This window comes from Hipposideros armiger, unplaced genomic scaffold (genome assembly GCF_001890085.2).
Source record: "Hipposideros armiger isolate ML-2016 unplaced genomic scaffold, ASM189008v1 scaffold_47, whole genome shotgun sequence".
Classification (NCBI taxonomy): domain Eukaryota; kingdom Metazoa; phylum Chordata; class Mammalia; order Chiroptera; family Hipposideridae; genus Hipposideros; species Hipposideros armiger.
The window spans coordinates 3,662,619-3,683,755 of record NW_017731397.1 but is presented as its reverse complement, the minus strand read 5'-3'; the positions used below and the strand labels follow the sequence as shown (position 1 = coordinate 3,683,755).

Genomic DNA, 21,137 nt, shown 5'->3' with positions numbered 1-21,137 from the left:
CTAGGAATACGTGGTACCTCATTGGATGCTGGCACAGACAGATGCCAATGCCTGAGGGCCCATGAAAAGGAGAAGGAACCCTAAGAAGAAAAGGGGCGAGGGAATCCTTGAATTCACAGGGACTAACGTATCTTTATGAGACAGAATGGAAATTTGAGATGGAAATTAACTTGTTTTTTGAAAAAAAGATAGCGTGATGAATTGCTACCTGTAGCCTGAGATTTCATACTCCCTGTAAGATTGTTGCAGGTCACATTCCCTGGGAAGCAGGCTCTGAGGTATACATAAGGTGCAAGAAATTTATTGAGGAGCACTCTCAGGATGCACATCTGCGGGGAAGGAAAGGAAGCAGCACTGGGCAGGGGAGGCCCTCGCTCACTGCTGTGATGAAGTCTCAAGAAAGGCCTTGGCTGACCCAGTGAGTTCTGAGGTGGGGCTGGTCCTTCAGAGTCGCCCCAAATTGGGACAAGGAGGTGAGCTTTCATACCCAGTCACTGGATGTAGGTGAGCCCCAAAAGGGAGGTGAGGATTTGGGCAAAGCCCCTTTCTTCAGCAGAGGGCTTCTGTCAGTAGCATACCCACAGCTGGGGACGGAGCCCTGAGTCCTGATGGGGCGTGTGGCGGTGCGTGACAGCGCCCACCAAGTACCAAGTGATCATCTGAACAGCATAACCGCCCCTGGGTTGTACATGATAAGCATGAAATAAATGCCAGCACCAGTGCCACCTTCTCTCCGTGCTGTGTGCTAGTTCTATGATTCTGGGAACTTAAGGCATTCCCTTGGTGCTCCTATTTCATTCACAAGATCTTTTCCATAACATTTCGCCTAATACTTGGATAGCTGTGGCCTTGTATAGACAGGCCGAAGTCAAGGACATGGGTGGCCTGCAGCAGACTGAAGGAGGAAGCGGAATTAACAGGGCAAATATGTGAGAAGGAACCATAACTGTAAGTTACAAAGCAGACCCTTGAACATGAAGCCTCTCCTTTATTTTTCATTTCCTTTGGTTCCCACTTTTCCCAAAGTGCATTCTCAGAACACTAGTCTTGAGAGACGCTCAGCATCAAAAGGGTTCTCTGGGCAAATAAGGGTGGGAACCACTCATATTCTACTCCTTCTTGGAGATCCCTGGCTCCGACGACCCTATTGAGAAGTCCTACACAAAGAAACCTATTCATCTTTGTAAAGTACAAATTCATTTGACCACAGGTAACAGCCTTAACATCTCATGGAAACACTACAAGATTCCAAAGGGTTTATATGTGTAAACCAGGCAGTTCACTATTTGTTTGGTATTTCTAAGTAAATACTCTGTTTTGAAAACATCAGTAACTCCGTGAAGTATCCTACCCCTTTCATCATTATTATTTTTTTTAATCTGTGGAGGAAAAATGTCAACTGAGGCATTTCTCTAGAAATGAAGTGTCAGTTACATTATAGCAACAGCCAGAGAGAACAGGCCATTTATTAGACACGGAAACGACTTTCAAATTTGACCTTAACCACATGAGAAATACCACTCAGTTAGAGGGTTCATTTTTTGCTAAGATTCTGGAATGGCCTTCTAAACTAGCAGTACACCAGTGGCTGGAATTTCTAGCACACTGGGTAGGTGCCAGCTGCTGTGCCTGAATGCACTTCACAGGCATCATGTCACTGAAGGGGACGCGCAGGCTAGGGGCCACATTGACAGAAGGGGCTGAGCTGACCTGCGGAGTGAGGCACTTCTTCAGCCCGTGGTCCTAACTGTTCTTCATCCCCAGGCTTCACCCTGTACCATTCTTTTAAAAACGGATCAATGACCACAAAGAAGGTCTAAAATCATGCTTAAAACAAAACAAACAAATCCCCAAAAAGAAAGCCGCCTAAAAAAATCTTCCCTGGGAAACTAATACAAGTAGAACATGAACTCTGACCTTTAATACTTGCTGATTTCAACAAAATTGAGTACAGCTATTTCAAAGGAGAACTCTGCACACTTGTCTATCACAGTTTGGAATTTTATGTCCCTACGTGCCATAAAAATACACCCCTATTCTGTCTCCATGTTAACGGTCACCGAACGCTTGAAAGTTCTGTGGTCTGCTTGTCTGACAGCGCTATAGCTGAAAAGGTTTTCCCCATTCCTTAAGTCCTTGAGGTCTGCTCTTCAAATAGAGAAGATCAGAACACTGGCCGGTTTTTAAATAGCTGTTTTAAGGCGGTCATGGCAACGACGAGAGGCGCCCTCGTACAAACCATGGGCCAGGAGTTGGACTCCCCCAGTCTAATTACCCATCACCGTCCCGTGTGGCTCAGACGTGCAGGCATGGATCTGCCTTCAGAGGTGCTGGCATGCATTCTATCCATACACATTTCTGAGCACTTCTCTCCGTGGCTTTCTCCTCAAACAGCTATTGATTTTATTTTCAGCCCCCCTTCTCGGAGCCAGAATGTTCCTGCCACAGTAAGTCACTGGGTGACCCTCCGCTCTGGAGATGAGGCGATAAAGATGGAGGCGGCGAGGTGGCTAATGAGCTGTAGTTGTCCCAACAGTCATTTCCCTTATGTGTGGTTAGGGTGGCAGGGGCACAGCTCCTTGAAACCCAGTGATTTTTAACCAGTGGCCTTAACTTCCTCTCTGCATAAAGCCTTTTACCAGCTCTGCCTCGACTGTCACTGACTTCCAGAGCCTTTTCTCTGGTGACATGTCTGAGAGGCAGTAAAATATCCCAAAGGCAGGAAGGGGTCAGGTGAGGGGTTAATTGACAACTGGGGAGTCTGCCCTTGAATAGACTGAAGGTGTCCTGAACAGCGCTGACTCTGAACAGCGCTGACTCTGCCGTGAGGCCTCAGGGTGGCTGTGGGCTGGTCTCTACTGACCGTGGCTGAACAGCGACTGCTATTCAAGAGAAATGAACCCGAGTTGACCTTTGTTGAAAGCACAAGGAAAGTTTGGACCTACCTTCTTCCCTAGATTGAGTTTTAATCTAGAAGCAGCTTCTGAACACTGTGTTGGGTTTAGAATGGGGTGATTATTTCAAACTATCTAACTAACTGATTAATAAACCCTCAAGGTGTCTGACCCTGACAGCTGATCTGGGGTGGGTTTTCTACCGACATTACACATACACATACACACACACACACACACACACACACATACACACACACACACACATTTTCTACCGACGTTACACACACACACACACACACACACACACACACACACACACACACACACATATACATGCACGCGCACACCCAAGTGGTGTAACAGTCACCAGTTCAATTTTCTGAGAAGAAAATTTAAAAACAGCTGCCACCTAGTGCCAGTGTATACTATTACCCTGATGAATCGTCTTGTCTGGCCCTTCAGAGTCCAGGATTTCAGTCCACGGGCCTCCTGGTTGTAGACTTGTTAGTGAATATTCATGTGCTGAGTATGTGCTGAGAGGGTATTAACTGCATTGTACTTAGCAGACTTCAAAAGCACTCATAGTAAATAGGCATTAGTTTGAATCATATGAAATTGTCCTTTTTTGTAAGTTAAAAAAAAACAACAAAACCAAACAATCAAATATCAACAGTTTCATATGGTTCAACCTAAATCATTTCGAGGTTTCTACCTAATGGATTTCCCTCTCGTTTCAAAAGTTACAGTAAAAATGTTACACAGACAATGAGCAACTTGGGAAAATTCCTCCCTTCCTTTTCTTCCTTTTGTCCCTCAACAGACATTGATGAGGTGCGTTGTAAGTACAAACGTTCGTTAGCATCACAGCTAATTGAGTGACGTGTGGCCCTGGACCCTGAGTAGCTCGTAACCAAGCAGGGGAGGCGGACATGAAAAACTCACAGACAGTACAGCGTGGGCTGTAAAGAAGGTGCAGGCGAGGTGCTAACGGGGTGCGAGGAAGGAAGAGAGGGCTCGGGAGAGCCCCAAGGAGTTCGACAATTCCTTCCTCAGTCAATGGCTTGCTCTGTGTCAGGCACTGTGTGATGTCAGAAGGGATGAAAGGAGCCCAGGAACTCAGCATCACAGAGACGGCTGGGGAGTGAGGTGCCCTTAGGAGTGCGGAGTCTTTCTGGCTGAGAGGCTCAGGGTGAGCAATGACACAGCGGCTGAGAGTGTCTGGGGTGTTCAGGGGTCACGGCGACAGGAGAAACACAAGGCTCGCCTTCCATAAGCCCACGTCACCTGTCAGCACTGCACCTGAAGCTTGGGCTGAATTTACTCAGTCACCACGCACAACCTCCCTGGGAGGTGGTTATGGTTATTTCCACATGAGGAAAATGAGGTGCAGGGACTTTAAGTGGCTTGTCAAGGGCCCCACGCCACTGGCCCTGGAGCCCAGGCTCCTCATCGCTGTCCTGCACTGCCTTTGTGGGGACTCCCGTCACTCACTGAGGAGAGTTTGTGACAGAAGGAACCACGTCACACAAAAGCAATGAGGATTTAAAGGATACCTAAGGTGACTTTGCGTATATTCTAGAATAGGTATAAAAAATGCTACAAAACACACACACACACACACACACACACACACACACTCACTCACTCACTCACTCACTCACTCACTCACTCACTCACTCACTCACACGACCGGGAGTCCTAAAGAGGTTTTCAACTCAGGGCGGCCAAGGGTTGGGTTCCAGCTCACTTGCCACCAGGGTGGTCATGAGCGAGGAACTTCAGTCACCCCAATTCCATCCCTCCCAGAGCTGCTATGAGGACAGAAGATGACAAACTGACAGCACCCTCTACAGCGCCTGGTGCAGGGCAAACCCTCAAGAGTGCTAGTGTTTCTTCCTTTCCTTGGGACTTGGTTGATTTGTACATTTAACTTACTGGAGGAAAAAAAAAATCCAGTGAGTTAAAAACTCCATGTATATCATTTTACAATCCCAGAAGTTAGCGGGTGTTTCAAAGCTCCCGTGAGGGAAACTGGGTCACAGGTTACTTCCTAATGCTCATGAGTGTAACTGGTTTCAGCTTCCTCTCATCCGGATTTATTGCATCATGCTTGGAAGAGGTGAGGTGCAGGCTTGTGGCTGAAGGTGTGCACTTCCTACTCGTCACTTGGGGATTTAGGGAAGGTAGATAGAGCTTTTCGCTATTGCCGAATCCTTTTTGAAATATGTTGCTCCAGGCTGAAGATGCACACAAGGATTTCCTTTTATGAATCACAGAAGGAGGCATATGTATCTTTCATGAACACTTGTCTTCTTAAGGAACTCCCTGAGCTGTACATATTTCTTCATAAGAACAAACTGTCAAGAGTGGAAGATGGTTAAAATCATGCCACAGAGAGGCCACAGTCCTCATATTTGAAGAGGAAAACAATTTCCAATATAATGCTTTGTTTAGAAGCTTTCTTATCAGTTGACTTCGTCAGTGTGGTAGAGTGGGAAGGACAACGGCAGCTTCCAAGTCACACGAGCCAGGTTCTAACTACTAGTTACTGGTGACGTGGCCTAGTTACTAGTTCTGTGACCCTGGGACAATCAGGGGACCTCGCAAGCCTCGGTGTTCTTGCTTCCTTGCTGATAAAGAGTAGGAATCCTAAACTTATAGACTGTTATAAAGCTGAATAAACTAATGTAGGCCGATCATGGATTAAAAACTATGCCATGCTTGCTTGATACATGTAAAATTGGGTGCTTCTGAAGGTTTTGTTTTTTTTTTGTAGTTATAACTTTCCTAAGATCATTCAGGATTAAAAATAATAGAAGTCCCTTATATCATGAATTGTTTTATGCAGACTTTACACATACTGTGATAAAATATAAACTGCCCTTACTCTGTGAGAGGCACGCTGGGACTTGCATAGCTCATAATTCTGTGTCTTAGTCCTGACTCTCGATGTGAGTTTTAAAGAAGGGTCTGTTGCAAAGGACAGCGATCTGACTGCTTAATTTTTTTCAGCCACCCAATCACGTGAGAACAGTAAAAGCTGCAATTGTAAACTTTGCCTTATTCTCCAGATGGTTGGACTTCATTGGCTTCATAAATGGGGACTAGGTACAAAGTGAAATATTAACTTTCTGGAAACTTCAAAGCGATTATGTGTAAGGAGAAGCAAAAACGATCATTGTAAAACCCAGCCAGACATTTCATTACTGAGAAATGAGTAATACCAGTTTTGCAACTGGCAGTGAAAACAAATAACCTAAGACGGAGTCTTGACAGTCTCCATTCCATTCGGGTCAAAAGAAATTATTTGGAAAACAAAATCCTTCCTCTTCCTCACAGTTGCTCTGGGAAAAAAACACAAAACCCACCAATTCTTGTAACTAAGCTTTTAATTCATACAGACTACAGGCAGGTTTCCAACTCACATCATGTTTTACTGATAACCTGGGAGGTCTCGTGTTCAACAGAGGCCCTCTGGCCAGATCCAACACAGCAGATGGGGTTATGTCTCTTTCCAGTTTGTTGAAAAAGGTTTCTTGGCCATATCATGAGCAGATAAAAGTATGGCTTATCAAGAGTTCACCAGGACACTTTAACCTATTGCCTCAATCTTATTTAAGGGCATATAATTATTAAGAGTCTACAAATACATTTCTTCAGAGCCAGGGGCCAAGAGATGGGGAGATGTCTACCAGAAGTGGTTTGGTTCTTACTCCCCACGTCTACCTGGTAATCCAGGTACTGCAGTCCTACCGTTTTAGTAAACACTAGCTGTCCCTTTTTCTGATTTAACATCGCCATGTTAAAGCAGGATAATGTGGGTTATTCAATGAAAATGAAAATGAACCCTAATTTGAACACCTGAGCTTTCTCACTAATGGTGACAAGTAAAGGGAGCCATGAGTGCAGGATGAAAGGGCGCTGGGAAGCTGAGGGGGGTGGTAAGAGTTAGCGTTCTTCTGATTATAAAGACAGCTGATACCTAGGCTCAACACAAACATTCCCACTGGCCAGGTCAAAAGCTAAACAGGAATTAACTGATGAACGAACGTCACTGAAACATCCGGCAGAGGGGTGGACCCCCGGGCTCAGACCAAGTTCTCGGGGCTCAGTTTCTCTCCATGTCCAGGCTCCACTTTCTCCAGCTCCATGTGGTAGCGGGAAGCCTTCAGCCTCTCTGTCTCTGCTTCCTGTCGAATACAGCCCAGCAGAAAAAGGCAAAAGGCCTTCTTTCTGGAACTCTCCATGAAAGTCTATTGGTCTCATTGGCTCTGACTTGATCCCATACCCATCCTGGGACCAAGCGCAGTGGCCAGGGAAATGTGACCCCTCGGAGGAGCCCTGAACCACAAATCCATCTCTGGGACCAAGCGCCAGGCCTGACTCCAGCAGAAGCACATACATGGAGAGGGAGGGAGGTGGCTTTGTGCCATTTCCAGAAAAGGATGCTTAGGTTCTGGGTGGCAAAGTGACAGCGACACACTATCGGGATGAAGACGGGGAAACTGGGGAAACCAGCAAGTCCTGATTAGAGGGACACAAGATGGTGACATAAGACCAGAGGAGTGAGAAAGGGGGTGACGCCCTGTGCTAGGCCAAAGATAGAAAAACATGGGATTCCCTAAAATTGTATCTGGTTTATGTGACCTTGAGGTTTGGGTCTCAGTTTCTCACCTACACAGGGAAGAGAGTAAGACCAGGCAGGTGGTTATTGGGAACATACATCAGAATTCCCTGGAAAGCTGTTTTCAAATGACTTAGGCCCCGGGACCAGTTCCGTTGGCCACCACCAGGGAGAGCCATTGAGAGTAGTCAGGGAAAACGGTGCAGTCTCTGCAGGTGGACAGCTGAGCTATGTGACAGGACCAACGACCTTCCACAGTCAAAGGTGACACAAAGTGGAATAATGCTTCTTCCCAAACACCTCCCTGCACAAATACAAGTATTAACTTCTCTAAAAGGTGTGCTTTTCCTCCATCAAATGTCCACCTAGAGCAGCAGTCCTCAAAGTGGGGTCCACCAATGTTTGGGAGACCTCAACATCTTTCCAGAGACCGTGATGTCAAAACTGTTTTTTATTAATTGACTCATCCACTGACTGACACTGCAACTAACCTTTAATTACCTACCACTTGCTAAGTTTTGTTCTGTTGTAAAACATGACAACATCTACATTTACCTAAAAAGGCTATATAAAAAAACATTCTTCTTTTTTCCAGCGACATACCCGGGTGAGGAGAGAGCATCTTCCTATACCTCAAACAAAACAATATATTAGCACAGATTGAACATAGAAGCAGATGTGAGAATCCAGTTGCTCTCTATTAAGCCAGACACTAAAGAGATTTTTTTAAATGTAAAACAATGCCAATTTTCTCAGTAATTTTTTTCTTTCGTTTTGGAAAATGGGGTTATTTTTCACTGCACAAAAAGGTTATTTGCACAAATACATAATGGATTTACTACTGTTTTGTTTCAAAGAATAAATATTTAAAACTTTCCTCAATTTTACTTTCTTATACAGTAAACATCAACAGATATAAACCACCTAAAGAAAAGCTGCTTAGGGTCCTCAGTAACTTTAAAGAGTATAAAAGGGCTCCGAGGCTAAAATGTCTGAGCACCTCTGGACCAGAAAAGCGCGGTGAACTGAATCATTGGGACCAATTTTACATCGACGTGTCCCAGGCTGGTAGAGCTGCCCACCTGATATGCAGAGATGAGCATGAACTGTAAAACAGACTCCTTCCCCCCCACCCCACCCCAGGCACTGCACAGCCTGATCTATGCTATAAAGCCTGAGGAAGCGGGGTGATTCAGTGGATTCATTGCTGGAAATTTGTTCTTGCTCATTACTCCCACATCTGTTGATTGTGGTAGCGTCGCCAGCATGCAATGCTCCTCTATGCCACTAGATGGCACTGCTTGCACAGAAAAGACTTCCGCTTGGGCTGCATCTCTAGCTCTAGTCTAGAGAGGTTTTTTTGGAGGGAAATAAATAAGCAGGGTTTGGCCCATCTTATCCAGAAACACACTGAATGTATTAAGATCATTTTCCTTCCCATTCCCGTAAACCTTTAACCTTGAGACCACTGGAAGTGAGGGATTGATAAAAAGAGAAGCTTTCTGATAAAAGATAAATACAGTGCACAGAATGGGGACCTAACTCATTTTTAATTATTCTTCTAGAGCCTAGTGTGCTCTCAACCTGTGGGTCGCGACCCCTTTGGGGGTCGAATGACCCTTTCACAGGGGTCACCTAAGACCATCAGAAAACAAGAAGATATTTACATTACGATTCATAACAGTAGCAAAATTACAGTTATAGAGTAGCAACGAAAATGATTTTATGGTTGGGGGTCACCACAACGTGAGGAACTGTATTAAGGGGTCGCGCGGCATGAGGAAGGTTGAGAACCGCTGCCCTAGAGAAAGGGTTCTCAGCTTCAGCTGTGGATCAGAATCACCTGGAGTGCTCAAACGCCAGATGCCCAGGCCTTATCCCAAGTAGCTAAGTCTGATTTTCGGGGAGTAGGAACTAGGTATCTGTATTTTTGAAAACTCCCCAGTAGGTTCCAGTGGGTAGCCAAGGGTGAAAATCATTGTCCTATAAATGTCATTAGGAACCAGCATCTGGAAGGGACACTGGGAAAGAGACACTGATTTTGCCTTGGTCCTTCATTAAATTCTCTTAATCCTATTACAGTTAATTTTATCCCATCTTAATCCTATGACAGTTAAGTTTATGCCAACAATCTGGGAAAAGCACCCAGAAAAAAAAAGAAGCAAAGCAAAGCTCTGAGCCATCCTTGGGTAACCAGTGCCACCACCAGAATTTACCATCTTAACCGTGTTTTCATGGAGGACTGACGTGTAGGCAGAGGTAGAGAAAGAATGCCAGCGTCTAAATTAGGACATGAAAGTGTCTCAGAAATAGAATAGACAAGGTGGAACGGGTGTCCTTAGAAGAAAATGCTCCCCCAAGCACCCGACGACCTTTACGTCCCGTCTGACCTTTCCTCTAACCCAGGGTCAAGAACCTTAGCATCACCTGGGGAACCTTAACAGCAGAGATGCCTGAACTAACTTCACCAGCAGGGGCTTTGATTTAGCAAGTCAGGAGCGGTGAACATATAAAAAAAATTATATTAAATTTATTGGCGTGACGTTGATTAGTAAAATTATATGTTTCAAGTGTGCAATTCTATAACACACCGTCTATATATCGCATTGTGTGTTCACCACCCAGAGTCAGTTCTCCTTCCATCACCACATATTTGACCCCCTTTACCCTCTCCTACCTACCACCGCCGTCCCTCCTTACATGGGTATTTTTAAAAAGCTCCCAGGGTGATCCTAACCTACAGCCAGTTTGAGAACCGCTGACCTAACTGAATCAGCTGTTTTTCAGACTGCATGACAAATCCCACACCATCAGGGGACTCTGATTTAAAATAACACTCGGTGTAACCTGGTTCCACGAGCAAATGGGATCTACGTTCAAATCCATTCTCACCGCATCCTAGCTATCCCATCCCGTTTGATAACTGTGTGTGCGCACGAGCAGGAAGATGCATGGTCAGCGTCATGGCGGTATCTGTCACTTTTACTCGCTAAGTTATGCTCGTCTTCATTTATCCTTGACTCTTGAGAAAAGACTGGTTATGTCAGTTACATATTATTTTCAAGGGACGGCCTGAGGAGCGAATCTACGGGTTTTCCACAGGCTGCAATTTGAGCGGCTCTTTTTCAGCCTTCACTGCTTCCTATGTGGACCGTTCAGGCTCTTCCTTTGGCAAATGAATGTGGCACCTTTGCTTGGTGAAGGGCAATGGGCAAAGCCAAGTTTGCATCAACTATCCTTAACGAAGTCGCTAAGCCTTTCCACGCCCCAGGACCAAGGTCCTTCCACCATGGCGTCGTTGTGGAGTCATCCAGGAGAAGGGCTGCCTCACCCTCCGGCATGAATGCCACTCACGGCTTCTGAGCCTGGTGAACTTGATTCGTAATGAGGACACTGCTAACACAGAGAGCAGTAGACTTGCTAGGCCCAGGCTCTGTTCTAGTCACTCCTTGCCTTGGTTATTCTCTGCCATGTTCCAGCCTCCCAAATGCATCCTGTCCCGCTTTAACCCGTGGTAGGGTGAGGGCTGCACCCTCAGCTCCTTTGCCCTGTGGCTTCCGGTGGGGTTTGTCTAATGGCAGGTTCAGGCAGATCAAAGGGTGGGAGGAGGGAGACGTTGAGATAATTCTTCTCCCCTGCGCCCTCCCTCTTGGGTGCTGCAGCAGCTCAGCGGCTGCGTGGCTAGAACCTCGCTTGACCGTGGGGGCCCCCTCTCCTGTGAGAACCTCCTCCTGTAAGAGCTCCCATTTTATGTGAGCCCTCCTACCTAGGGGAGCCCCTCTTCTGTGGGAGCCCCTCCTGTGAGACCCTTCAGTGGGAGCCCCCATTCCAGCTCTCATCAGACTCTAGTAACCCCCAAGCCTTCCCCTGGCCACTTCAGCCTTGGGGAGATAACCGCTTCCGCCATTGTCGGCCCCTAGGAAAAATCCCTTGTTAATCAAATCCTCTTCAAAATTCCAGTGAATGTGTCTTCCATGTCCTGCTGGGAGAGCTTCTAAACTAACTGCTATCTGAAATCATTTTTCACTTTTTATCATTCACACAGGAGTCCTATAGATATAACTGGTGCTCCTCAAAGAGCTTACCTTGAAGAGAGGGTCTAAGCTGCAGGTTACTTGAAGCTTTTTTCCTATCCAAGCCTGCGTGACCTCTAGATGTCTTTGAAATACTCCAGGCTAATGAGCTGGGTGCCTCAGTAAAACAAAGGGGCTGCACACAATGGCCACTAAGACCTCTTCTCTTCCCACCTCTCGCTTCTTGTGATGCCACAGTGATTAGATTTTAGCCCGGGGAAGGGAGGGCCTGCACAGAGGGAGGGTGGTAAGCGATACTGACACACTTTTCTGGTGTATTTGAGATACACTGGTCCTCAGGGTGACTGCGAGGCAACCCGTTCCATTTTCAGAGTTACCATCTGTTGTTTATTTGACAGTGTTTACTCTGCCGAGCCCTTTACGGGCCGGGCTACAGAGTTGGGGAGTAAACTGAAGAATCACCTCCACCTCCAACTGGTCTACTTGCAGGGGATAGGAGAGGCATCCAAACCCCGGGTTCTCAAACGTGGGCACGCACTGGAGCCAGCGGGAGGCTTGTTCACACAGACTGGCAGGTGCTGCCCCCAGAGTCCCTTACCCAGTAGTGCTGGGTGGGGCGGGAGAAGGTGCATTTCTAATCAGCCTCTTGGGTTATGCTGATGCCACTGGTCCCCGAGGGCCACACTTTGAGAACCACTGATCTAATCAATTACTTAGGAAGCAGCGTGTTCAATTTTCGTAAAGATTATGTGCAAAACGGTAGGGTAGTTGTGAGATGAGAGCGGTTCCTTTAGAGCAGGTGAGGAAGGGTGAGTCCCAGCAGGTTTTATTAGAGGTTGTGCTGGACTCTGAAGGTGAACAGGAACCGGCAGACCCCAGGAGAGGGGACACATTTCAGACAGCAGGCACAGAGGGAGGGCAGGCAAGGCTCGCTAGGAAGTCTGTGGACCACAGGCTGTGTAGGAGGGGCCAGCAGCGGAGGACAGGCTAGGAAGGGTGGGGCCGGATTGCAGTGGGTGTTTTTGTTACTTCTTGATGCCTGTCACCACCTCCTGGCCCACCTTCTACCCAAGGATTGCTGCAGCACTCGCCTTCCCATACTTCCCGCCAGGGGATCCTCTGACATGGCTGCCGGGGATGCCGTGGGGGCCCACCTGGCTCTCTGCATGCACAGCCTGGGGTGGGGAGGACTTAACAGCTCCCAAAGCACCCCTCAGCCAATAGAGGACAGAGGAGTTAAATAAACACATCCCTCACCACCACCTTCAGTTCCTCTTAGCAGCAATTCCACATGGCTCCCTCAATCAGGTGCACTTCTACTGGTTTCCTGCCTTATCTGTTCCGCTCTCCCCACCTTGCCCTCCGGCCCCCCAGGATGCCTCTGCAAATGATCACCACACCAAGCCCTTGTCTCACGCTCTGCTTCCAGGGGAGCCGGGGCTCAGACAGGCTGCAAATGTCCTGCTGAGGAATTTGAACTTGGTTCTCTAGACACAGCAAGTCAGAATGTTTCCAAGGTGAAAACAATAATAGCAAGAACAATACTCTGATGCGTAAACAGTCACCAAGGGGCACCAGCCACGAGGTGCCATCGTGCGCCTTGTTGGGGGAACCACTCAGTCTGAGCTGAACGCACTGCTGAGGCACCCCTCCTGCTCCAAGACAATGGAGATAAGGAATGTCGTGAATAGGCAAAGGTCTCCAGCAGGACACCAGGTTCATATCGTGGAAACAATGAAGTAAAAAGGATCACCATGGATATAAAGAAAATAATGATTTAAAACAACGGCAACAACGTGGTGGGTTGGGGAAAGGTCATTTCTCCCTGAAACAGTTCATCTGTAAAGGAGGATGTCCCAGCCGGGCTCCAAGCCCTTCCGTCCAGAAAAGGTCACGCCCCTGGTTTTACAGTGAGGCAAGTAGAAACCGGAGAGGCTTCCGTGCTGCCACAGGAAAGCAAGGGGACTCTGGGCGGCTTGAGAAAGGAGAGGTGGGTGGGGTGGGGTGGAGGGGCATGGAAATTGGGGGAGGGTTGGGGAGGGCCCCAGGGGAACACAGCTGAGGGGTCTATGAGTGGAGGGGGGCAATACCAGGGAGGAAACAGCCAACTCATTTCCAGGGGCAGTCACATTACACTCTTTATTTGGCGATTTGGGTCCTACGCTATAATTATCTTCTTCTAGCTCCCAACCTTTAGTAAAAGGCTGCTAGACACAGACTCTTTGTTAACAATCCAAGGGAGAAATGAAAGAAGGCAGCTATCAGGCTGGGGAAGGGGGCCAGCGAGAAGGAATGAGGAAAACACCGTGGGTCCACGGGGCTGGAACTGCACCCTGTGTGTATGTGTGCGCAGAGATGTTTTATTCAGGGCTTGCTTTACCATATGTGAACTTAAGACATAATGCATTGTTTGCTCTTACTTAATTTTGGAATAGGACACTGCACTTATTATGGTTCAAAATTCAGTGGGGACAGAAGAGTCTCCTTCCCACACTTACCCCTCAGACACCCCCTTCCCCACCCACAGGCAACCAACGATACTAGCTCTTACATCCTTCGATGGACAGTTTATGATTTTGCAAAAAAAAAAAAAAAAGTATGTAAAATCTTTTTTTCACCCTGGTTTACACAAATGAAACCATACTACACACCCTCTATTGCAAGTTGCTTTTGCACATAATAACTCTGGTCATCTTTCCACATCAGCCCGCATGAGTTTCCTCATTCTTTTCTGTGGTTACATCCTACTCCTTTATCTGGCAGTACCATAATTCACCTAAGCAGTCCCCAGCTGATGGGCATGTAGGCTGTTTTCTAACTTTTGCTATTATAAATAATAGTAAAATGAATAAATAGGTAAGATATATTCTTAAATGTGCTTTTATTATATCAAGGGTGCACATGATTTTTCTCCAGCAAAGCAGAAATGCAATTTAATACAGCAAACCAGATTTCTTTAATAAAAATGTGCTGTTGACAACATTGCCGTCACATATTTTGATTCAGTCGGGTGTCCTTTACAAGACAAAATGTAGTTATTATAGCTAGTAACAGCAGCGTATTTTCAAAAACAGAGCACGTAAACATGGAGTGGTGTTTAGCACCAGTTGATGTCGGATGGACAGAAGCAAGGGTGCTTGCTTAAAGTAATAAGGCAGTAAGACAAGAGTGAGGCTCAGCCGTTCCGTAGATTTAAGCTCTGAACTTGGAGTAAGGAAGCCCGGATTTGATTCCTCACCCTGTCACTGTGCCTTTTTTCAATAAAATGGGGATAATGATTCCTGCCCTGTGAACCTTGCAAAGTTGTTCTGAGCACAAAATGGGAAATTATGCCACATATGTGAAACCTGTTTATGAACTACGAATGTCTGAACCAATGTTAAATCCTGCCATTCTTATATTGCTTTCAGAGCCATGTTGGGAGGTCAGTAGACAATCCATCTACAGAATAAATTCTGAAGTAAATTTCATGAAAGAAAATACACTGGGGATGACCATTTGAACAACACGCACCACAGGGTGGCCCTTATATATCGTCGTGTTTAAAACCAATTATATAAAAACTCAGAAAGGCAAGAGATTGTTATTGGCCAGCCACCACAGCTTGTGTTTGCATCCTCCCCATCTCTCCAACTCATCTACAGTTATTAAAATCAAGTTCACTACTAACCACCGTGACAGGAAACCACTCAAGTCCAGTGGGGTAGGTGAAAACGTTGCCAATTAACACTGTTAATATTCTCGGATTTACAGGTAATCTAGTCTCTCTGGATTCATCTGGAAATGATCAATAAAATAAATGGGCAAACAGAGTTAAAGTACTCTGGAAAATGAAACGCTGGGCTGTTTGGATTTGAGAACTATTAGGAAACCTACCCATGTCACTCATTAAAACCTTCAAGATGCGCCATTACCGAAGCAGACAGGTACCCCAGGCACTTCTCAGTCACTCCATTCAAGTGTCTGCCACCTCTTTTCTAGTCACTGCCTCCATGGCAACAGTCCACTGACCTGCCCTTAAGGGAAATAGAATTTCTGGCAAGACGGAGACTTTTAATAATTCTACCTGTCAATATAGGTCAGAGAGAAATGGATGTATTTGTACCAACTTACTTAACAAACCACTAATAAAATGAGTGACCCCCAGCAAATGACCAGACCCAGTGTTCAGATCATCCCCCAGGAAAGCCAAACATGGCATCATTAGTGTCCCAGAAAATCCGCACCGCCGACACCTGTCCATCAAACCCTTCACTGAGTATGGATTTCTTCCTTCAGCATTTTCTTTACCTTTTCCTAAAAAAAGTGCACCCGATGGCTCATTCAAAGGCGTTATTAATTTCCTCCAAAATTTAATTTTAATAAACACTAAATGATCAATAGTGAAGGGACATGTTTTGTCACACACGTTTCCGTATAGAAATATTACCTAGAGATATAGGCTTCTATTGACCAAACATCCCTCTTGGCGGAGGACAAGGATCTAGAAATAACAATTCCAATCCCCAGGACCTAAACTCTCATCCTCAATACACAAGAGACACACTTCCTACTCACGTCTTTCCCTGGAGATGTTCTAGTGTGTGTAGCCTGCAATTGGAACAGATCGTTTTTTGGTGGCATTACTCTCTGATTTAGAAAAATAAACAACGCTTCAGAGATTTATTTTACAATTCATCTTCTGATTTGTCATGGCTGGGAAGGTGAGCTTCCAGATTTTCTATTCTAAATTACTTTTGAACACATTTTGCAAACAGACCGAGGAATGGTTCTTGCCTGGACCGGAACAAACTCTGAAAGTTGGGAACTCCAGCTCTCTCTCCCTTTTGTGAAAAGGTAAACAATCAGAAACCCTCACCATTTCCCAAATCAATTATTTGTAAAAGAATAAACAGGTGCTTTGGAGACACTGGAGTTATAAAAAGAAAAAATGGCGAATGATTTTTTCATGGGCCAGCTGTTCAGCTGATGTGATTGTGGGGAAGGTTCTCCTAGGCTCTGAAACTCAATTAGCAAATCAATTAAAATCATCCCCCTGTGTGCCAACAGGACCGTGCTGTCCCCCTCTGCCCCTCCCCATTTCAGTGCTTTCTGGTGCGTCCCCATTGCCAAAGCCAAAGCCCAATCAGGTCCACCTGAGGTTCCTTCGCTTTCCGCTAACACTGGGCAACAGGGAGAGGCGGAGCCAACGCTGCAGTTTAATTATGGATTAGCAACCACCAGAAGGAGCAGGGCTTGAGGTTCTGCCCCACTTATTTATATCGGCCCCAGTCCCAGCTTGCCTTAGAAGCTGTGCTGAGCACAGACTTGGTGAGGTCTGAGTGGCATGGCTGGCTGTCACTTTCTTTCAGTGGGAAACAGATAGGAACAGGCAAAGCAGATGGTTCCTTAAGGGGCACATCCAAAAAATCTGCTGGCAAACCATGGTGGCGTCTTTCAAACAAACAGCAGCTTGCTGGAGAGAAAAATCGGAGCTCCCTCGCCATGTCCTGTCACGACCCATCCAGCTTCAACGCTCACCCAGGTAGGGGTTTTTAATCCTCGGCAAGGCATAATCACTCATTCAGGCAAGAGACAGCCTGCCTTTCTAAGCCCCCCACAGATAGCCATCATCAGCGAAAATGCACCCAGCTCTGTCAGTAAAGTCTGTTATCTAGGTAAGACCACCTTCCAGAGACGGCTGACCTGAGGATCACGCATGGTCGGTCGCGCAGTCACTCGGTCCGAAGACAAACAAATACAAATAGCATGTGTCCGGCCAGCTGGCTGGGCAACTCGAGATGGAGCCAGGGACACCTCAAATGGCAATTAAACACAAGTGACTGTTTTCATCATAAAACATTAATGGAGTTTTTTCTTTCTTTCTTTCTTTCAAATTCCAAATAAGCTCACAGATAATTATCTGTGGAAGTCTGGCTCTGAATGCATGAGTTTGGGCAAAGCACTGAGCCTCTCTGGGCCTCAGCGTCCTTGTCAGTAAAACGGCAGGATTAACTGGAAGATTTCCAAGGTCCCTTTTAGCACGAAAATTCTAGAGTTCTTAGGGTGGGTGGGGGGTGGATCTCCTCCACCATTTTGGTACATCACCTATCTAATTCATCTCCTGGTTTTTCAGCACAGATGAGAAACGCGGACCCTTGATGCCACACAGGTAGCTTACCTTTTCAACTGTGGTGTGCTCTTCGCTTGTGACGCTCGCTTTTCTTGATTCGTTTTTAGACCTGCTTAGCCTTCTGGATACTTTTTCTCGGAGTAACGTGGCATAGCCAATGTGCTCATAAATGGGGTTCGTTGTCATTTTGGAAATGTACTCAGAGGCTTTTGTTTCTATGTACAGCGTTATCAAGCCATCTGTGACCAGGTCGTGAATCGATTCGAACCTCTTCTCGCCCACAAAGTGTTTTCCATCGTAGAAGAGCCTGTAGTTTAAGGTTTGGTTTCCAAACCTGCCACAAGAGAACGAGACATCACAACAGTGTCAGAAATAAGGCCAGTGAATAACAATAGCAGCCAACATTCTTTCGAGCACGGTACCGTACACCAGGCTAAAAGCACTTGACATGGTTCTCCCGGCCTCGCCTCATTTAGTTATCATAGAGACCCTCTGAGACAGGTACAATTATTATCCCTGTTTTACGGCTCAGGAAACTGAGACTTGAAGAGCTGGGGTACCTGTTTGATGCTATACCTCTGAAAAGGGACAGAGACAGGATTGGCATCATTTGACCCCAAAAATCACTAAGGCCACTGATCCTTCTCATTCTCATTTGTAAATGAGAGGGTAGCACCGGATTTACAAACAGATCTTCTTATCAACTTCCTTAACAGGAAGTAGCCATGCCCCTCGCCCCTCTCTGGACTGGGCAATTACCTCTATAAGGGAAGCTATCACCACTGCGGACGTTCCCTTATTACAGCTTTGACCGCCACCAGTAGAGTGCCCCACGCCGCCCCCCGCAGGCGGTCCAGCTGAAGGGAAATCGGGCAGCTATGCCAAGCTACCTGCTTGAGCCACCTGCCAGTCTCCCTGAGATCTAACTTACAGCATCCTGTCCCTGTCATACTTGGCCCTCGTCCTGTACCGCATAGCTCCTGCTTTGTTCCCCTTTGGGACTGGCAGCTCCTGCTTCTGGGGTGCTGGGAAGATAGGCAAATACTGTGCACACCCAGAGCACTCGATAGCTTTTGCGGTGCTTCCTCATGGCGCCATCACGTAAGACGTGTGCCAGCTATCCCCAGCTGCTGCTTGGAAAGGCTCTTTCCATAGACACAATATTGAGATGGTGCATTGAACACACCTTTTTGGGCTGCCCTGGGAAGTGTTTCCAGAGAGGCCATTCTTCAATGGAGAAAGGTCTTCCCAATTCCAAAAAGCTCACAAAATGAATTTTAAGAAGACAATCTGATTCTGAAATTGGATACCTTCCCTAAAAACTTACAGGATTGTTGTGAGGATCAAATGACATGAAATATTTGATCAACGTTAGAAAAGTGCAGCAAACGCAATGCCTTGCGGGTGCTGTGATTTTCAGTACTTGGGGTTTTGTGGTAAAAAACAGAACTTGGCTCTGATGGCTCCCTGGCATAGAAGTTTTTGGGGTCAGTGTGGTCCCTCAGAGAACCTCATGGACAAACTGCATGTCTGTCCAGGCACACACACAACATGAGGTGAAAACTTTTGACAAGGACAACTAGGAGGACAAACTGAGGCAGAGGCCTTTCTCCCTCAGCTGGCTCAATGTTTCAGGCAGAAGCGGGTATAGGAGCACCAACTTTCAAGATAATTCTTCAGTTACTGTGTGTGTACAACCAGAGCCTCAGCGTCATCCTACCGGTAACATCCGCAGCCAGGAATGTGTAAGCCTCTAATACATTGCTGGTACTTTGTAAACAAAGTGAAAACAAAAAATAAGTAGAGATGAAGGGGGAGTGATTTTAATCACAATTCAGTTTCTCTTTGGGATGATGAAAAAGTTCCAGAAATGGATAGTGGAGATGACTGTGATCTATTGAGAATGTACATAGTACCACTACATTGTACATTTAAACATGATTAAAATGGTAAATTTTATGTTATATATATTTTACAGCAATTAAAAAATTGAGAGGAAAAAATAAGTCACTTGTAAGGCAGTTGCAAGAACGAGTGACATCAAGCTCACCTGAGCGCCAGCGTGTAGCATCCTGGCTGACGTTGGCTTTCTCTAAGAATGTAGGCGCCCTCCACACCTCCGAGAAGCGCATCTGCCTGCTCCCGGGAGATGATCCCGTGAAACCTGGGGACAGAGGAGGCCATCATTGCAGACCACATACAAAGCAGGGGCCACGAAGAGCTGGCTAAAATAGATGGCGGCACCATCTTTCCCTAGAATCTTGGAAGCTACAGTCTCCCTGCCACCCCCCAAACACACACACTTGGATGAAAATGGGGAGCGACTGCTGTACATCTTAAAGATGGGCTTGGACTGCCTCTCAGCATGCACCCCAACAGATAAGCATTCAAGAAGCAATACAAAATGAACACACAGTCCACCTGGCTTTCAGCTATTGTCCTTGTTTGCAAGCTGAAAAATTAAGGTCGAAACCAAAAGCCTTTTTGTTAACCATGGGGAATAACAAAAGCGCAATTACCAATCTCACTCTCCACTCAAACACAGAGAACTATGTATTATTATCCTGATTGCAAATGAACACTTATTGATTATCAACCTGCTTACTTCAGGTGTGGGTGTTAATTTTAGAGGCTCAATCTCTGAAAAGAATAGCCAGCTATCGTCAACATTCTTCTATTTCTTTAAATTTTGAGAGCAATCGCTTAGGGATGTGCTTGAAAAATGTTCCTTCCTGGAAGAGGGAGGGGAGAGAGGGATGTTGACTAGACAGCATGCCCCCCCCACCCCCCACCATCCAGGAATGCAAAGTTTAAATTAGAGGGAAAATATAGCTGGATAACATTTTTGAAAAAAAAATGCCTATCACAATATTTATTTCCCAATTCCCTTCTATCCTCAACAGGGAGATTTTACAATCTGAAGCTTGGGTCCTAGGGGAGCAGAGCCAGAAGAGGCTGTGACTTTAAGTTCCAAAATCGACGCTCAGAAGTCTAAGGCAGTGGCAGCTTGGGAGAAAGGGGTTTTCTAGCTTCCCAATTTGGGGTGCTAAATTTCGAGATCTTGGAGCAGTGCTTTTTTGAAGGGAGGATAAATATGCTGTGACATAAGAGCAACACTCCTGCCCAAAAGGTGACCAGTGTCCCCAGTTCTTTCAGGAGAGAGATTTGGAGGGATTTTGGTCGAGTCTGGATTCAGTGGGTCCAAGTGGGCCCTGCAGAGCACCTATGGGATTGGCAATGGTGGGTTAGTTTATGGGGGGTCCTGGAGCTGAGCAGAGATATTTGGGGCTGATTGTCAATGCTGCCATTGGACCCTGTAAGCCTGTGGAGAAGTCTCCTATGTGGCCTGAACTGGGGACAGAGAAGGCTGGACAAAGGAACTGGACAAAGAGACCTAATACCGGCCCCGTGGGAGAGAGAGAGGGAGAGAGAGGGAGAGAGAGGGAGAGGGAGAGAGAGAGAGAGAGAGA

General features: G+C 46.3%; 1 protein-coding gene across 3 annotated transcripts in view; it reads right to left on the bottom strand.

Annotated features, from left to right (window-relative positions):
- CHN2 (chimerin 2) overlaps nucleotides 1-21,137 on the bottom strand; it is a 278,203-nt gene that overhangs the window by 77,794 nt on the left and 179,272 nt on the right. For all 3 annotated transcript variants that reach the window (XM_019639912.1, XM_019639914.1, XM_019639913.1), the window contains 2 exons: nucleotides 19,718-19,831; nucleotides 17,716-18,001 (listed from right to left, as the gene is read on the bottom strand). In XM_019639912.1, coding sequence (XP_019495457.1) covers nucleotides 17,716-18,001; nucleotides 19,718-19,831 — 400 coding nt within the window. The remainder of the gene's footprint in view (nucleotides 1-17,715; nucleotides 18,002-19,717; nucleotides 19,832-21,137) is intronic.